General features: G+C 47.0%; 2 protein-coding genes across 2 annotated transcripts in view; both read left to right on the plus strand.

Moving 5' to 3' along the window:
* SRD5A2 (steroid-5-alpha-reductase, alpha polypeptide 2 (3-oxo-5 alpha-steroid delta 4-dehydrogenase alpha 2)) overlaps positions 1–7,366 on the plus strand; it is an 88,325-nt gene extending 80,959 nt beyond the window's left edge. The window contains exons 4-5 of the mRNA XM_015408463.1: positions 4,172–4,322; positions 6,747–7,366. Of these exons, the coding sequence (XP_015263949.1) occupies positions 4,172–4,322; positions 6,747–6,813 (218 nt within the window). The 3' untranslated portion in view covers positions 6,814–7,366. The remainder of the gene's footprint in view (positions 1–4,171; positions 4,323–6,746) is intronic.
* A 10,766-nt stretch (positions 7,367–18,132) lies between these two features.
* The window catches only part of AHCTF1 (AT-hook containing transcription factor 1), a 65,432-nt gene continuing 64,545 nt past the window's right edge, over positions 18,133–19,019 (plus strand). Inside the window, exon 1 of the mRNA XM_015408464.1 lies at positions 18,133–18,215. The gene's annotated coding sequence lies outside the window, so the exon portion shown is untranslated. The remainder of the gene's footprint in view (positions 18,216–19,019) is intronic.

A 19,019-nucleotide genomic window follows, 5' to 3' on the forward strand; every position in this document is an offset into this window, starting at 1 on the left:
CCCGGAGGAGGCACTCCACCTCCTCTGGGAGCCACAGCACGCCCCTAGTTGGGAAGGCCATGGCTCCGAATGCTGCTTTGAGGCCTCCGTTAACTGCGCATGTGCCGTTCGACGTTAGGTCGCCTTTCGCAGGAGCGCAAGGCGACGCTTGCGCATGCGCGTTGGAGCGCTACTTCGAATACCTCCGTACGCGGCCACGGGCACAGGGGGTGGGCTGGACGGGTCGCTCAGCTCCCGTCGGAGTAGCTACGGGGACGGCGCGGGGACTGGCGCTCCAGGGCTTAGGGGACGAGTGGGTTAGGGGGCGGCAGGACTCGAGGGCCTGGACACTGGAAAGGGGAAGGTGGGAGCTGGCTGACACCGGTGTGTTGCGGGCCCTCCGTCGTGTTCCGTTGGCCGGCGCTCCTACTGTGCCACCGGCTGCAAAGTCTGGGCGCTGCAAGCCGGTGCCGGCGTGCATTGTTTGGGGGGCCTTTGTCTCCCTAGGGTCTCCTGGCTCTCCTCCACAGCCATGTCTTCAGGGCCTCGCGCACCCGCTCGCCTGCGGCGTCTGCTGTCTGCGGGTCCGGTTCAAGGGGGGCCAACTCTGCTTCTGCAAGTGCCCGGAGTTCCTGTTCGGTACACACTTCTGGCACTGAATGGCCGCGGTCCTCACACAAATTGTGCAGGATGCAACAGGCTGCGACGACTGGACTGACATTCCTCAGCTCCACCGGCAACTCTAGTAGCAGGCACCGCCACCGTGCCTTCAGGCGGCCGAAGGCACGCTCAACCACATTCCTCACACGACCCTGCACCTTGTTGAAGTGTGCCTGCTGTGCATTGAGGTGGCCTTTGTAGGGAGGGATGAGCCAGCGTCGCAGGGGGTATGCTGCATCCGCCACTATGAGTGGTGGCACCGGGACCCCCTCGAATGTGCGGGTGGGGTTACCAGGCACATAGACTCCCGCTTCCATTCTGGCCATGATGTTTGACCGCATAAGGACGTGTGCATCATGACTTTGGCCGCTTTGGCCGACCACAATGTCCACGAACCGACCAACATTGTCCACGGTGCCCTGCAGGAGTACTGAGGTGTAGTTCTTGCGGTTCATGTAGAGGTGGGCCAGGGGGACAGGTACTCGCACACGGATGTGGCAACCGTCCATTGCGCCAACGCACTGTGGAAAGCCCTTGGCGGCGAAGGCCCTCATTACCTATGATGGACGGACAGAGGGTTACTGCTGCTGCACCCACTTTGGACCCGGGGGGGGCCCACTGCAAGGGATGCCGCCTCCCCTGGTGCTATACCTGTGTCTCCCTGCCCCCCACCCCTGCCCTCAGGGCTGCCCTCCCTCTCCCTGTCCCCCTCCCCATTCCCTCCTGTCCGTACCCTATCTGGGTTCCGAAGGGCCACCAGTCTGTGGTGGAGTTGCTCTGAGATTGCCCGTGTCACCTCCATCGCGATGCCAGCAACGGTGGACCGTGCGAGACCGAACAGCTGGCCAATGGTTCTGTAGGACATGATGTTGGCCATCCACCACACACCAACCGCGACACGTTCCTCCACTGACACGGGTTCACGCATCACCGTGCACTGTCGCTGCAGTGTGTCCCGGAGGACATCCACCAGCCACATGAATGTGGACCTGCAATTAGATGGTGACATGGTACTGGCTTTCTCCGGGTCCGGCTGTAAGGGGGCCCAATGCCATGGCCATGTCACAGCAACGCCCCTATCCCTCCCTGCTGCTGATGGTGGCCACGGTCTCGCTTGTGGCCCCCTTGCCATGGACGGCCGCCTGGCCCCGGCACATGCCCGCAACATGTTACCTGGACATCCTGAAGTTCTCCAGCCACTGCTCGTCTCCCCAGACGTGGGTGACGAAGGTTGCCCACCATTCCTTGGCTCGTGGGTACTCCCACCAGCGGCGGCTGGGTTGCTCCACGGAGAGACGAATGAGCTGGTGTGTATGTCTTCCTCTGCGGCTCTTCCGCCGCCTACTGCTCCGTTCTCCGCTACCTAGCTGTGTGGTGGCCATGGCCATCCTCCGTCTCCTGCCTGCACCCATGTACCCCGTCCCCTGGAGGCAAGCTTGCTGGATCTGGAGGGCCGCTGTGGCCACTGTCACACAGATGGTTAGGGTGGCTGTGCTGTGGTGTCCCCCTCCCCCTCCATTGTCTGTCCGTCGGACCTTTCTTGGGGTCTGGTGACGTCCGTGGCACTCTCCGTTCCACCCAGCTCCTGCCTTCCGCATTCCCATGACGGGCTGTCAGTTTCCGTTCGCGCGCAATTGCGGGGCCGCGCATGTTTGCCTTCTCGCTCTTGCGCATGCGCGACATACATTTTTAAAAAATTATTCCCGTTTGCCACGGGAGCGGCGTCTGGCGATTGCTGGTGTGATCGCCTGCCGCCGCTTCCATGCCGCGCTGCAGGCTCGTCGTGTGATCGGCACCTCCCCCCTTGCCACGGTATCTTGACGGGACCTCGCCGGAGCGTCTGCTCGTGCTACCGTGAGTTTCTTCGCCCCGGGGCTAACAGCCGCGCTCCCCCCCCCGCATTTTCCTAGCCATGTGACCGCAGCCAATGATAATAATAATCCCCAGCATAGCGTTGGCCTTTTTCATTGCAGTTGCACACTGTCTCGACATTTTCATTGAGTTATCTACTACGACTCCAAGATCTCTCTCTTGGTCAGTCTCTGCGATGCCAGTGCCCACTCCCTGAGTGCCTCTAGGGATTGCTGCTGGTAGCCCGGCAACCCTAATAGGTTGGTTGGCGGGTGGGAGGGAAAGAAGGAAGCAGGCCTGGTGCTCTGCTCAGCAGAGCGCAGCAGTGATGAGAAGGTGGCAGCACCTGATGTCGCTGTGGGACGCAGCAGGGCAAGCATTGGTGATGGAGGCAGCATGGAGACCACCTCCCAAGACACTGAGGAACGGGGGAATGTCCTAGCATCTGAGAGGATGCCCTATGGCCTGTTGGGGGGAGTGGCAGGGCAAGAGAAGGAGAGCCTTGCCTGAAGCCCAGCCCTTTAAAGGTGCACAGGATGGTGTCCAGAGGATTCATGGATTCTTGGCTGGCTTCTCAGTGGCTGGGGAACACACCAGTCAGGCAGGCCTCACCTCCCATGAAGGGAGAGTGAGTGAGTCTGGGAGGCTCTGCCCCAGGGGTTAGGGATGCCAGCCTCCAGGTGAGACCTGGGGATCCCCTGGGATTACAGCTCATCTCCAGACTATAGAGATCAGTTCCCCTGCAGAAAATGGATGCTTTAGAGGGTGGATTCTATAGCATTCTACCTTACTGAGGACCTGGTCCTCTCCAGGGGAGCCTCCTGGAGTGAGCAGGGGAGATGGAACAGGGTGAGGCCAACCCCCCCCTCCCTCTTTTGCTCTCTGAGGCTTGCCCAAGAAACTCATTAGAGGACAGGAGAACCCTGGAGGGCTCAACCTTGCTGGACTCACTCCTGAAGCCCCCAGACACTGACAGCCTGGTCACTCCCAGCCTCACTTCTGATGGCAAAGGGACCCAGAAAAGGCCCCCTTAGGAACCTTCCAATGGGTAGAAACAGGCTCATATGAGAACAGGCTGTTAGCCCTTCGGAGAAGTCTTACAGTGATGCTGCACGTTACAAAGTCCTTGTATTCACCGTATTAATTTTTTTACATATGTAGATGGCTACATGGTATTTTTATGATGGAGCAAATAGTATCTCCGCGGGGCAGGGTGAAGATGCAGAAAACGCATGGTGGAAGGAGGCTAAAGCCACTTCTCCCTGCGCGCCACATTTGTGAGCGGAAGAGAGCACAAAATTCCTGTCATAGTTCTGATTCCAAGTCCTTGTGGTGGACACAAGGACTTTGTACGGTATAGAGAGGCCCTTCACTCTCTCTCAGATGCAGGTTTTGTTTTGTCTTGTCTCATTTTCTTATAATAAATGTCTCTTGCATGCTACTTTTCAGTTAGGCTACAATTCCACACAAAATTAGGCTGTTTCAATCCTGTTGACTTCTGCACTGTTGATTTCAATATGAGTCAAACAGCCTGACTGTAGACCTGCAGCCTTAGCAGTATCTTTATGTTTAGGGGAGAGGAATCAGGTTTATAGCACATCAAATAAGTATTAGTCTGGAATATTGACAGTAGAAGCATCACTTTTCACTGTTTGAATGTGCTTCTCTTTGTTTTATACAGGAGGACTATTTGTATACGTATCAGGAGCAAATTTTTTGGGGGAGATACTGGAATGGTTTGGCTATGCAATAGCAACTTGGTGCCTACCAGCTTTTGCCTTTGCACTTTTTACAGTGTGCTTTGTTGGGCCACGAGCTTATCATCATCACAGGTAGGAAGCCTGTTACTATCTGTATCCTAGGCTGCTGCTATCCTAGGACATAAGAATTACGTGGGGCTGGCTCAAATAACATATTCATTTCTTGATGACTGTGGCATCAAGAGATGAACATGCATATGTGAATGGGCGATCATAGATCAAGTGGTCAAGACAGAACTGCTAAGTTTCCTCACATCATCTTGGACACAATGCAGTTTGAGGGCTACCACAGAGGCACATAACAGAGCCCAATCCTTTTTTTTTTTTTAAGCAGTTTTGGGAAAAGGAATTTAGAGCTGAGAAAAGGACTTGGTGTGAGGAGCCTGTGCTTGATCCTGTTCCTTTCACCATCCTTCCACTCCAAATCATCTTCCTCAGGTATTTCCTTCTTGAAGGATAACATTTTAATGTTTCCTGCAGAGCAAGAACACATATACATTTGTGGCTGCTTCTGTGCTCAAAATTCTACTGTCCCAAAGTAGCTTCAAGAAAGAAAAAAACCACCACCTCAGGGCTCAATTACATCCATTTGTGTGAAAGTGTAGGTCACCCTTCTGTAGAGCAAGATCAGATATCCAACAAGTCGCAATAAGTTATCAAGTGATATACAGACATGTTTGAATCAGTTGTCTAAAGATGTATCCAGTGTTTTTTGTTGGAACCATATTGAAGGAAAACTTCATCAATCTTAAAATAAGAAGTACAATTTCCTTTGGTATCATCCACAATTCTGAGTTCAACGTATGTTATAAAAACATAAGCATAAGAGCAAAAGAAGAGCCCTGCTGGATCAGACCACTGATCCATCTAGTCCAGCGATGTCTCACGCAGTGGCCAATCAGGTGTCCTGGAGGGCCAATAAAAAGGGCATAGAAGCCAAAACCTTCTCCTGATGCTGCCTCCCAGCACTGGAATTCAGAGTTTAGCGGTCTCTGTAGTATGACAATTCAGTAGTAAAGCAGCAAGTAAGCATGCACTGATGCAGAAAAAGCAGCTGTGAAGGGTTTCAATATGCCTGAAGTACTCTGGCTGGCATTGGCCCTCCAAAGTCTCAGCATAGATCTAGGGACTGAAGGTAGGACTTTATGAATGCAAAGCATACACTCTGCCACTAAGTTCTGTCCCAGCCTTTTCCCTGCTAGTTCCTTAAAATTATCTATAGAAATAAGAAAGCTCTATGTAAAGTACTTCTTTTACTTCTTTACACAGAAAGTGAAATTTGCTGCTGAAGGATGTAGTGATGATCACAGAAATAAACAGCTTTAAAAGGGGATTAGACAGATTCATGAAGGATAGGTCTATCAGTGGCTGCTATCCATGGTGACTGAAGGGAACCTCCATGCTCAGAGGCACTAAACCTCTGAATCCAAGAGCTAGGAGGCAACATCCGGGGAAGGTCTTGGTCTTTATGCCATGTTGTTGGTCCTCCAGAGGAACTGGTTGGACACTGTGTGAGACAGGATGCTGGACTCAATAGACCACTGGTCTGATCCAGCTGGGCTCTTCTTATGTTCTTCTGATAAACTAGTCCTATTGAAATTAAAAGCTGATAAATAGTTTGACTGATTTTTGTGCCTGGAAGTGCAACTTGTTCTAAACATATCAGAGGCTTTAATGTCTACCATCTCACACTCCCTAAATTAATTTGTTTCTATGGGCCTGCAGGCTCTGAAGGTGGGGTCATGGGTATATAGTTTCTAAATTCAGATGTCACATCACCCCAAGTTAGCTCAAACCATGGTTTGCAATATAACTTCAAATGATGGTTTCTAATTCTGTTGTGCTATGTTTTATTATGTTTTATTGATTCAGACATCAAACCAAACTATAGTTAAGCTTCCTGAACCATAGGCTTAGTTCAGACACCACACAAAACTATGTTTTAATTAAACTAATTATGATTCATGTGATTGTCTGAATGCAGGTTACTAACTATGATTAGTTCAGGACCATCAAACTGAGATACGAAACCATGGCCTAAAGTTTTTTTTAAGTACAGTCTTAGATTATGCTCTGCATGATGTCTAAATACAGATACACTGGCATAATCCTGGTTTAATCATGTTCGTTCTCCAACCCCATCATCACTGGCTACAGAGTAAAGGAAATGAAAACCTTTGGCGAGGCAAACTAGGATCTGAGTGACAAACTGCAAGCTAAATCCTGGTTTCACAAACTAACTGTAGTTAAAATAAACCATGGTTTTGCATTATGTCTGAAACAAACCATAGAAGTTTGGTTAGTTATCATAATTAATTTAGATCTAAAAATCAACAAGCTTTCTGTCACCTTACTGAAACTGACTTTGTTGGGCTATCAAAAGTAGTGTAACAGACACCCTGAGAAATAAAATTCAGCATTCTTTAAGCGCTACATGCAGGAATACTATACAACTTTAGCTATTTTAATTTTAATTTTGTCTTTCCTTTCTTTTAGGTACTATCTAAGAAAGTTCACAGGCTACCCAAGATCAAGAAAAGCCTTGATTCCTTTTATATTCTAAAGGACAATCATCTAGACTTCGGGAGTGGGGGAGGTTGTTGGTGTTGTATGTCTTTGTACGATCTAACTTTAAAGATAAGTGCTATTGTTAATGCTTGTGTGAGTTTCAAAGAGAAAGATCTTGGTATAATGTAGAGCAAGGGTCCCCAGCGTGGTGCCTATGGATACCCTGGTGCCCACTAACACCTTTCATGGCGCCCTTCAAGTGTTGTCAGAATGCAAGTGCACAGATGAAAAGGCCTCTTGTTAAACAGAGCTTCTGCCTGAAATATCGAAGAGGTACTGTTAGGGTTATATAGGCTGTGGTCAGATATGCAGTTGGATCCGTTGTTGCCCCGCCTCTAATTAATCCAGATTATTTTGTAACAGAGAATACTGATCAGACTCACCCCTTATTTTGTAACAGAGAATACTAATCAGACTCACCCCTTTTAGTACTCTTTAAAGCACTTTTATCCCATCCTTGATTGATCAGATGCAGCAACCAGGGATTGTTGCCGTTGGCCATTTTTTAAAAAAGTTTTATCCTTTGAGCATGCTCACAAGTGCTGATGAGCCTGCTGGGATATGTAGTTCATGGGGCTGTCAGCCATTTTTTAAAAAAGTTTGTTCTTTGAGCATGCGCACAAGCGCTGATGAGCCTGCTGGGATATGTAGTTCATGGGACTGTCGGCCATTTTTTTTGTCCTTTGAGCATGCGCACAAGCACTGATGAGCCTGCTGGGATATGTCGTTCACTGCTGTCCTCCCTCTCTAAACTTTTCAATTAACCCCTTCCCTAAAGCACAGAAAAAAGCTGAAGTACAGACACGTCTTTCGTTGAATGTTTTAAAAAAGAAAACAAAGTTTTGAGCAGCCCCTGTGGGAGAGGGAGAGAGGTGCAAAAATGCAGTTATGCGCACATTGATAACTAGTAAAAAATGGTGGCTGGAAAATGAGAGACCAGTCACACCTGCCTAACAGCTTGGGTGTGCAACAGAGTAATCAGACAACAGGAAAACTGTTTTGGAACCAGCTCAGACCAACAGGACTGGACTTTCACAGGTATCAAAGAAACACGCAGTAAAGGGGAGGGAGGAACGCGATGCAGACGACTGGGACACGACAGATAGATGTTGCTGTCTGATCATGCATTTTAAATCCGTAAGGGAACAGCAATGGATCAAACTGCATGTCTGTTCACAGCCATATAACCACACTTCCTGACATTTTGTGGTTGACTCCACCTTTTGGAGCAGCCATTTTATGATTGTGCCAATCGCCCTATGTCAAAATTCCAAAAGTGCTTGCATGCTCAAAAAGGTTGGGGACCACTGTGATGTAATGCTTTCATGAACTGATCATTGTTATGGTACTGGCGTAATTGTTTACTTACCACAAGTGGTAAAACATATGGGCACCTGGATAATTCTTCCCACACATATTTTTAAATGAAAAGCAGCCATGAGAGGATGAAATTGGGAATATGTGACCAGTGCTTAATCCTTTCCCCATAGGTCCTGTGTTTACTCAGAATTAGTGAAGCTTTCATAATGTTCCTCTGCCAAAGCTCTCTCTGATATTGGGGTTCCATGTTCCTTGAAATACTTATCAGAGTGAAATTGATAACATTGGAATCCAAGACTCCTCCAGAGTTCCATTTCAAGACTGCATGCGATAGAAAGAAGTAAAAATATTTTAAAAGACGTTTCCTGAAGCTGAAGATGTTGTTGTTGTTGTTATGTCACACAAAAGGACAATTCTGCCCTCTGACAACATAAAACAAAAAATAACTGAAATGCACCCCATGTGTGCCAGTTTTTTAAAGTTTATTTTACATTCCATAAGAGAGCTACTGAGTTCCTCTTCAATATATAGAATTAAAATAATAATAAGAGATTGGATTTATACCCCACCTTTCACTCGGAGTCTCAGAGCGGCTTACAATCTCCTTTCCCTTCCCTTCCCCACAACAGACACCCTGTGAAGTAGGTGGGGCTGAGAGAGCTCTTTCAAGAACTACTTGTGAGAGAACAGCTCTGAAAGAAGTTATGCCTGACCCAGGGTCACACCAGCAGCTGCATGTGAAGGACTGGGGGATCAAACCTGGTTCTCCCAGATTAGACTCCACGCTCTTAACCACTGCACCAAACTGGCTCTGCCAACTTTCCTGCAGACAGAAAAATGTGGGGTTCCTACATTTTCTCCCCTGACGGTTGCAAAGCAACTTAGGGGACAGAAGTAATTTTGAGCAGAAAGGAAGGGAGAACTGTCCTTCCCCTGCGCTGATCCTCCACTATCAATTTTAGCTTCCCAATGGCTGCTTTTCACTAAAAAAAAAAATAATAGGAGGAAGAATCGCAGAACTGCCTGTCATGTGTGTCTTGGCCCTGAAAGGGTGAGGAATAGCTGCTTATCTACAAGTTGTTTGGCAAAAAGTTTCTTCACATCTGCATGGCTTCCAGTTCCTGGTGCTGTTTTTTATTAGGAGGAATAACTGAGCTTTGGTGATTGCTGGTCAGTATCTTGTCATTACAAGAGTCATCATATTTACAAATGTTCTGTTAGGAACCAGCTGTCTTTTTAGTTGATTTTCTCCTCCTAAAGAGGCCATTCCACAAAAAAAGATGTGCTGTCCAGTGAGTTCTGGATGACTTAATCTGTGTTCTTTTCTCTCAAGTGCACTCTTGCTGAAAGTGAATATGGTTAAGAATTAGCAGCATGACAACGCAGAAATAATTTAATTGGACATGTGATTTTTGTCAAACATTGTTAATAAACTGAGAAAGAATTCAAATAAACAATGAATCTGTGACTGAACTGAGCTGCAGTACTTCTTGTTGCAGGTAGAATTTACTTCCATTAAGAGGTTGAAGGCAGTCACTTCTAACAGAGCACTGTTGTAGCATATGATGTGACATATAGGGTTATTCTGATATGTTTCTAGATACTTCTGCCTGTCTGGAATAGTGTGGGTCTACTGTGTTAATATATATATGTTTCTTAACAGTTGTGAAAAGCCAAATCACATGCTCAGTCAAACCATAAATAGTCTCCTCCAGTTACAAAGTTGGGGGGAGGAAAGTTCTGCAGGGTTACATTGTGCACAACTGCCGGTCCTTTGGTAAAAGTAGTTTAGATTCACAGGCCACACAGTCTAGACCAGTGTTCCCTCTAAGCTAAGTTAGTGTGAACAAGCTCACAGTTTTTTAGCCTCCATCTCACAGATTTTTTACTTAGCTCAGGAAGGATGGCTCCAGAACAAACTGATTTATGCAGTAGCCAAATCGCTTGCTCACAACTTTAATGCCAGTAGCTCACAAAGCAGAATTTTTGCTCACAGGACTCCACAGCTTAGAGGGAGCATTGGTCTAGACCCAGAAATATGGGCAGGTATCTCAAATGAGAAGCTCTGAATAGTGTCAGTCTCCTGTATGGAAGGCAGAAGAGAGCAAGGGGAACTATCAGTGTTGTGCTGAGAGTAATATCTGTTCCTGTTAGTGGCCACCTAGTTGCCAAGTAACAGATATGTTTGTTGAGCTCTCAGACTAGACTAGGCATGCTCTTGGGGAAAGTGAAGCTTAGACGGGATTCCTAAAACGGATGCCTGGTTGAGTCTTTGTATGCTGTGGCTCAAATACAGCAGAATTATATCCTTGTCTTCCTAATATGGATTGGAAACAATATAGTATACTAAGGAATGTTATACTTTTCTATGTCCACTAAAGTCAATGGGCTGAGAAGGTTACACCCTTCTAAGTCCACTGAACCGCATCCAAAGAGTACTTGTCAGTTGGTATTCCGTCTAACGCTGAGCCGACAGCGTCTTCTGGACAGTTTTCAATGCACAGCCAAAGTAGAATAAATCAGCATTTCATCTGATTGGAAGGAAATGTCCAGTCGGGTACCACAGGGCTTGGTTCTGGGCCTGGTACTTTTCAATATTTTTATGAATGATCTGGATGAGGGGGGAGGGACTACTCAGATTTGCAGATGAAATCAAATTGGGAGTAGTAGTGAACACAATGGAAAATAGAGATAAATTTCAACAAGCTCTGAACACATTGGAAAGTGGCAGATGTGAATAAGATGTAATTCAACAAGGCTAAGTGTAGAGTTCTACATCTGGGTAACAAAAATGAGAAGCACACATATTGGATGGGAGATACACTTCTGGGAAGCAGTGTGTAGGAACAAGATCTTGGGGTACAGGTGGACTGCAAGCTGAATATGAGCAGTCAGTGTGATGTAGTGGCAAAAAAGGCTAATGTGGTCTTGGGGTGTATCAACAGAGGCTTAGCATCCAACTTGCAAGATGTCATAGTCCCGCTATACACTGCATTGGTCAGGCTGCACCTGGAGTACTTTGTGCCATTCTGGAGGCCTCACTTCAAAAAGGATGTGGACAGAATGGATTGGGTGCAGAGGACAGTGATGAGGATGATCAGGGGCCTGGAGCTCTATGAGGAAAGACTGAGAGACTTGGGAATGTTCAGTTTGGAGGAGGTTGAGGGGAGACATGATTGCTCTCTTTAAGTATTTGAAAGGCTGTCACTTAGAAGAGGATGGAGCTATTCCTGTTGGCAGCAAAGTGTAGGACTCACAATAATGTTTTTAAATTACAGGCAGAAAGATACTGGCTGGATATTAGGGGGGAAAATCATTCAAGAGCAGTTCAGCAGTAGAATCGACTACCTAGGGAGGTGGTGAGCTTCCCCTCACTGGCAGTCTTCAAAGCAGCGGCTGAATGAACACTTGTCAGGGATGCTCTAGGCTAGGGGTGTCAAACATGTGGCCCGGGGGCCAGATCAGGCTCCTGAAGGGCTTCTACCAGGCCAGCAGTGGAACTGGCTATCTTCTGCTTCTTCTTCCAGTTCTGCTGCTGCTGCATCATCATAGGTTTGCAGCTTACTCAAGATTGCAACAGCACAGACATTTTGATGCAATCATTCAGAGGAACAGGTGTCAGTTATCAGACACTGTTAAATAAACAAAATATTGCAAGAGTGCTAATGTTTTAAGCATGTTTTTAAGTTTAAAAAAAACCCTTTGTGTCTGTGTCCTTTATAAAGTTTATGTCTCCACTACCTGGCATTACATTTTATGACACACATGGCCTGGCCCAACAAGGTCTCATTTATGTCAGATCCGGCCCTCATAACAAATGAGTTCAACACCCCTGCTCGAGGCTGATCCTACATTGAGCAGGGGGTTGGATTAGATGGCTATATGGATCTCTCCAACTCTATGATTCTAACCATACCCTAGGATAGCACAGTAAATCCAGCCTCTCAACCTCCCTCACAAATAGCTGGTCAGCATTCCTCAAAGTATGTAGCCCTGATTCATGAATTGAGCTTGGGAAATGGGTTTGCAACAGCCTGGATGATTCTGCAACAGTCTAGGAAAAAAAATCATTGCAGCCTGCTTCTTTTGTGTGTGTATGTCCCGGGCACAAATGGATCACGGTGACAGTAAGCTTGTGATCAAAGGTTTCACCACTTGCCCACAGCCTTTCACACAATTCATTTCATTCCTCAACATTTATCTGGACTTGCTAAATAAAGGAAAATATGTTTGTGCTGTTGGATACAGTCATGTTTAACTGTTTTTAAAAATTCTGTTTCCCTGCAACTTTGTAGTAGTTTGGCTTTTTAGGGCATTTAAGAGTTTCTGAATTTCCTTAAATATTTCTTTGGTATCTGATTGGAAGGACTTAGGAAGCTCAGTAACATATTTGTACATCTGTTTCCCCCACTCCCTCAATGCCAATTCCCTGCTCATCAAAGCAGATTTGGAGCTGCTGATCATGGATCACCCTCACCAGCTAAGCCTTGGTAGTCATGAGTACAGAAAACTAGGCATCATTGACTCAGTACTGTTTAGACATACTGGCAGCAACTCATAGGGTTGTCAGCCCTGTGCCAGCAACCCTAGAAGCTTTGGGGGGATGCAACATGGTGAAGCCTCACTGACACAGTGAGCCACTTCCAGGTGATAAGCCAGAAGTGACTTTACTGCATTAGCGATGCTCTAGGAATTTCTCCAATCCTTATAGTAAGACTTATAGTAAGGTCATAGACATGGTGACTGAAAGTGACATAGCCACATCTACAATGTTGTCCCGCTACCCACTTGCTCCTGCCACTCAACAGGCTGAGAGTGGGTGAGGGTAGGAGGTTGCCTACTATAGGCAGGGCAACTGGAAACCCTAGCAGGTCACCGGGTTCTCAGGTAGAGGTCTTTCACATCATCAAATACCCACTCCTTTTCACTGGCGATGCCAGGGGTTGAACCTGGGAACTTCTTCATGCAAAGCTAATGTTCTGCCTCTAAGCCATGGCCCTTCCTCAAACTGCAGTCCATACCTTCATAATTGCAGTTCTTCAAATCGCATATAGGTGCTGAAACCATAACGTTTAATGAGCCATAATACAAGACACTTCCACACAACGTCCTTTTCTCCATTGGTGGAGACCTCTTCTGAGGACAGATGGATTCCTCCCTAGTCTCCACAACTGGCATGGGATTGCTGGACCAAGTAGCCATTGAACTATTTACAACATCCTTAGGGGTGTTTCTGACAGTAATATTCTGGGTTGATTCAGCTCTGAAACTCCTCCACACAAAGTAGCCTGTGGATCTAGCTCAGCATATTCCCAAATAAATGCAACATTTCTTGGTGGGAATTAATGCCATGAGGCAGCTGAAAAAAAGTAGTGGTTGTATTCTGACAATGCACCATTCCAGAAGTTACTTTCTGTGTGTAGCATTTCCCCCTGACCAGGAAAGCAATCTTGGAGTCATGATGGATACTTCAAGGAAAACGCAGATTCAGTGTGCACCTGCAGTGAAAAGGGCCAATTCTATTCTAGGGATTGTTAGGAAAGGGAATGAAAATAAAATGGCCAGTATCATCATGCCATGCCCTAGTATAGATCTGCAGTGTCTGGCTGTATTTGGGATATTGTGCACAGTTCTAGTTGCCCCATCTTGTGGGTAGGTCTGGACATGTACAGAAAAGGGCAACCAAAACGATCAAGGGATTGGAGCACCTTTGAAATGAGAAAAGGCTAAAGAAATTGGGAATTTTCAGTTTTGGAAAAAGATTAGCAAGAGCATTCATGATAGATTATAAAATTATGTATGTTATAGACAAAGTGAATAGAAATAATTTTTTCTCCCTCTCACATAAGACTTAGAATTTGGAATACCCAATTAAGTTGATGGGCAATAGATGCAGGACAGGCAAAGAAAAATACTTCTTCACACAACATAGAACTGACTTGTGGAATTCACTGTGCAGGATGGCTTTTACTTAGCTGGCTTTAAGAAGGAATTAGACAAATGTGTGGAGAATATTAGCCATCATAAAACATGGGACATCAGAAACTTTTTATTTTTGAATGGCATGGGGGGCAGCAATAGGAGACACTTTGGCTGTGGGCCCCTGCTGTGGTCATTCTGGGGTTTCTGTTCCACTGTGTGGAACAAGATGCTAGACTAGATAGACCATAGATTTAACTAAGCTTTTCTTATGTTGATGCTGCCAGTGCTTCTTTTATCCCCCTCCCCACCAAATCATGCAAATATCCACTGATATCTACCCTCCCCTGGATAGCTCAGGCTAGCCCGATCCGGTCACATCTTGGAAGCCAAGGAGGATCAGCTCTGGTTAGTATTTGGTTGGGCGACCACCAAGGAATACCAGTGTTGTGATGTGGAGGCAGGCAATGGCAAACCCCCTCTGAATGTTGCTTGCCTTGAAAACCCTATGTGGTTGCCATACGTCAGCCATGACTTGATGGCAAAGAAATCCAACAACCATTAATATGGTTAATATGTCTAATCCTTTTCTGAAACCATCTAAAGCTAACTGCCATTGCGATACGGTGATAAATTCCATCCTGCATTTGTATCAAAAAGTAAAATACGTGGTAGGAACCAATTTTCAACTTTTCCTTCTGGTGGCTCCACTTCCCCGGAACAGCTTCTGACACCATTTAGTCATCATTTTCAGGAAATTTTGCAATGCTGTTTTCTATAAAATCATCTAACAGTACTGAGGAAGAGTAGAACTGATGCTTTGGTGTCAGTTGCCATTTATCAATGATTAAACATTTAACAAACAGATGAACAAACCTTTTAAACAAAGCATCTGTGCATTGATTAAAGGTAAAGGTAAAGGTTCCCTTGCTCGAAAGCCAGTCGAATCCGACTCTAGGGTTGCGGTGCTCATCTCCGTTTCAAAGCCGAAGAGCCAGCGCTGTCCGAAGACGTTTCCGTGGTCATGTGGCCGGCATGACTAAACACCAAGGCGCACGGAACGCAGTTACCTTCCCACCGAAGTGGTCCCTATTTATCTACTTGCAATTTCTTGCTTTCGAACTGCTAGGTTGGCAGGAGCTGGAACTAGAGACAGGAGCTCACCCTGTCTTGCGGCACCCGGGTCTTGAACCGCTGAACTACTGACCTTCCACAGCCTGCAGTTCAGCGTCTTAACCACTTGAGCCACCGCAGCTCCTCTGTGCATTGATTGCACATTGCAAAAGACATACATTATTGATCAACAAGTTTGAATAGCTGCCTGTAATGAGAATCCACAGAGTGAAATATCATGTGATAGTGCAATTAACACGACTGTCATAAAGAATTCACTTCCAATAGTTGAGCTGGATCTCTGTATTAAAGCTAGTGTTATACAAATGAAGTCTTGTGTATACTTTTCTGTTACACAAAATCCCATACATGTATGGGTTTTGTTCCATATCGTGAGGGGAGAAACTAGAATCCAGCTGAAGTTTTAAAATGTTAAAAATACCACTATCAGCAAAGACACTGTTTCAGATTTCGGGTAGGAGGGTTTTCAGTGTTAGAAGACAAGATTCCATATCTTCTGATATCTTTAAGATTAATTGACAAAAAAGCACTTGTGGTTACTTATTCTTCATAACAACCAGAAATATTCCTCAGTAACCATCATGTGCAGTATGAAATCCAGGGGGCTGTCTCCTGCTCCCCCCAAATTCTGCCCTGTGGCAAAGTACAAATACTACAGTAGTAGAAACACTTAAAGCTATACTTTCAGAGCCAAAACTGTATTTTTAATTAATATATCTAGACAGCAACTGCTTCCATATTGCGACAGACTTTTAGTGCTGTGAATGCATTCAATGGAGGAGAGGAGAATTGCTGTGTGCCTGAGAATGAAGCAGAATGAAATAGCAATGTCATATTTCACAATCTCAAAGCAACCTAGTCTAAGACCCAAACTGGATATGACATTGTTCCTGGGTTCACCTGTGTGTATCCTTTGGGACAGCCAGGTACGTTCTTTTTCAATCACATTGTTATTGTTCCCATGTCCAAATGGCCATAGGGTCTGCCTTAGTTTCTCAGCCCTTTTTTCCTTTTGTCATTCCATCCCATGGCCACCAGCATCTTTGTGCACAATGATCATAAAGATACCTGTACTGCTGTAACCACAGATGGCCAAAAGGTGGCATTTACAGTAAAAGTGTAGCATTTGCTTTTATGTTTTGATATAGAATGAACCATTTAATTTGTCATTCCACTGACTGAGGCAGGTGCTCCCCATTGCGCAAGAATATTGTACAGCTGCTTGTTCCATGAATACTGAGGGAAAATCCCATTTCTGCCCTTGTAAAGAAAAGTTTGGTGTTCAACACTGTGCACTACCAGACATCTGTAGGTCTGACTGTATGTTGCAGTGATGGTGTAACTGCAAAGTTGTATACAATGGACCTCGGTGAGGAGGAAGTACACTTTTGAAGTATGACAATAAAGACTTTAAAACACAGGATGGCCACAAGTATGGCCATGGGTAACCCACACTGAAGCAGTCGTTTTAGATGGATTGGGGGGGGGCACTACTTTAATTTAAACCGTCACCGTTCAGTTCCAGAAATAAATACAACCCAACTTCTTTCTTTCTAAAAAGGCCAACCAGCAGCATGTGAGGACAGTGGTGGGCATGAAGGCATAGGAAGGGGAGAAGCTGTAGCTTAGTGGCAGAGCATCTGCATGGCATGCAGAAGGTTCCAGGCTCAATCCCTGTCATCTCCAGTTAAAAGGAGGAGATAGTAAGTCACATGAAAGACCTCTGCCTGAGATTCTGGAGAGCCACTGCCAGTCAGAATAGACAATACTGATCCTGATGGACCAATGATCTGCCAGTCAGAACAGACAGTACTGATCCTGATGGACCAATGATCTGATGCAGTATAAGGCAGAGTCATGTGATGGCAGAAAAGATAATTGAATCACTTGCTTTGGACACTGCCAATGCCTCCCCGTTCCATCATTCTCTTATCTGCATCTCAACTGTCACCCTCCCATGACACAGCAGGGGAATAGTTCTCAAGAAGGGCTTTCCCCTGCTGGATGCCTTCAAAGAAAGAATTTCCTCTGCATACGACCAGACAAAGCATGTCCGATTCAAAGTCTGAGGAGGGTGCTGTCTGGTATTAATGTCCTGATCGGCATATGACAGCATGCAAGGTGTTCAATAGGCGCCGTAAGGTATCTAAATTACATGGCTCCCTTCTGCCCAAGGGAGTTGCTTTCCATTAACAGCACACCGTATCACGTTAAAGCAGGACTCTATAGAGGTGATTAAAAATCCTCTAAATAAGTAAAGTTTCTGATTTACAGCGATAGATCGGCTGGGGTGAAATTAGTACTCTGCAATTAATCTGGAATGAGGAAAGAAGGTCTGACAGGCCATGGTAGTTACAACGGGCCACGTGATATATCTCTTGTAAACTCGCTAAATCCAATTGGGGTCCTTTCACTGAAACGGTACAACGTATTGTTTTTTACTCCTGCAAAGCAGCATTGAGGCGCCAATTCGAACATTTCAAGAATGGCAGATCCAGCCGAGGCGGGTTATGGCTGACCAAAGAGTCCGCATCAGAAATGTCAGTCCTGCAGTCCTGTGCCTACGGGTCCACCCGAGCAGCACCGATGATCTTCCTCGGAAGACACAGAACGTTCCCCTCCACCTCCTCCCAAGTTCACACACAGGGAGCAAGCGCTTGTGAGGTTTACATCGGAGGCACCGTGCATAAAACACAGCAGAACGCCAGGTCTCCATAACCCAAACGAACATCCCACCAGCATCTTGTAAACTCGCCCCTTTAGCCAGGCGTCGGAGACTTTTGGTACGGCGGTCACGTTCCACGCGATGCACGCTGGGATTTGTAGTTGGGTCCGGGTATTTTGCGCTCCGCCCACCCAGTAAGAACGGCTTCAGGCCTGACGAACGACAACAATTAAAAAAAAAAAAAGAACAGAAAATAGACGGGGGTTTGAGAATTTGAAAACTCCCGCGACGGCTGTGATTTGCTCTCGCGAGATCGGGGTCTTCCCTTTCGTTCCCCCCACCCTTTCTGCTGGCTGCCGGTGAGTAATGGGGCGGGGGGGGGAGTGGAGGAGGAGGTTACTGCGCAGAGAGAGACCGACCGAGGAAGCGCGGCGGCCTGAGCGGGCCCGGCCCAGAGAGCCTATCAGGCAAAGGGCGCACGTTCGTTTCCTCCTTTAACCGCTGCAGGGAAGAAAAGGAGAGGGAGATGGCCCTCCTTTGAGCGAGGACCCCGCGGCGCGGTGGAGGCGGTGACACCCGTCTCGGCAGCAGGTACCCGGCAAGGGGGAGAGGCGGCCCGGCCGAGGGATTAGGCGGCGGGGCTGGCCTCCTGACTAGGCCCAGTTACTGCCTGGGGGACCGAGAGGAGGCCTGCGGGGTGCCGCTGCCGGCCGCCTTACATAAGTGTGCGCTCGTACAGCAGCACATGGCTTGCTGGCTGCTTGAGCCGCCTCCCACCCTCGGGCAGCCCTGTGCTTCCGACGACTCCCCCCCCCCCCCCAAGACTTTAACCGGGGGGCCGAATGGGGGGGAAGGAACCCTCTTGCCCACCGTCTCTCCCCGCCTTAGGTTGCTTTCAGCCTCGGCGACGTGCCTGGGGGAAGGCCGCGGAGGGGTTGGGGGGGGCTGTCCTGTTTTGCAAGGCGGCAATTGCAGGCTGTAGCAAAACGTGCTGCCGCCGATTAGGGCGAGCCAAAAGCTGAAATGTTGGGGCAGAGGAACCTCTGCGCTCTATCGCCGGTTCCTCTTAGAACGAGGGGGCCCTTTGATTGTGTCTGGAATGGTTACTTATGATTATGTGGAAATAAATCCTTTCCTTCTCTTTCTCCCGCCCTATTTCACCA

This window comes from Gekko japonicus, unplaced genomic scaffold, assembly GCF_001447785.1.
Source record: "Gekko japonicus isolate JY-2015 unplaced genomic scaffold, Gekko_japonicus_V1.1 scaffold897, whole genome shotgun sequence".
NCBI classification, from domain to species: domain Eukaryota; kingdom Metazoa; phylum Chordata; class Lepidosauria; order Squamata; family Gekkonidae; genus Gekko; species Gekko japonicus.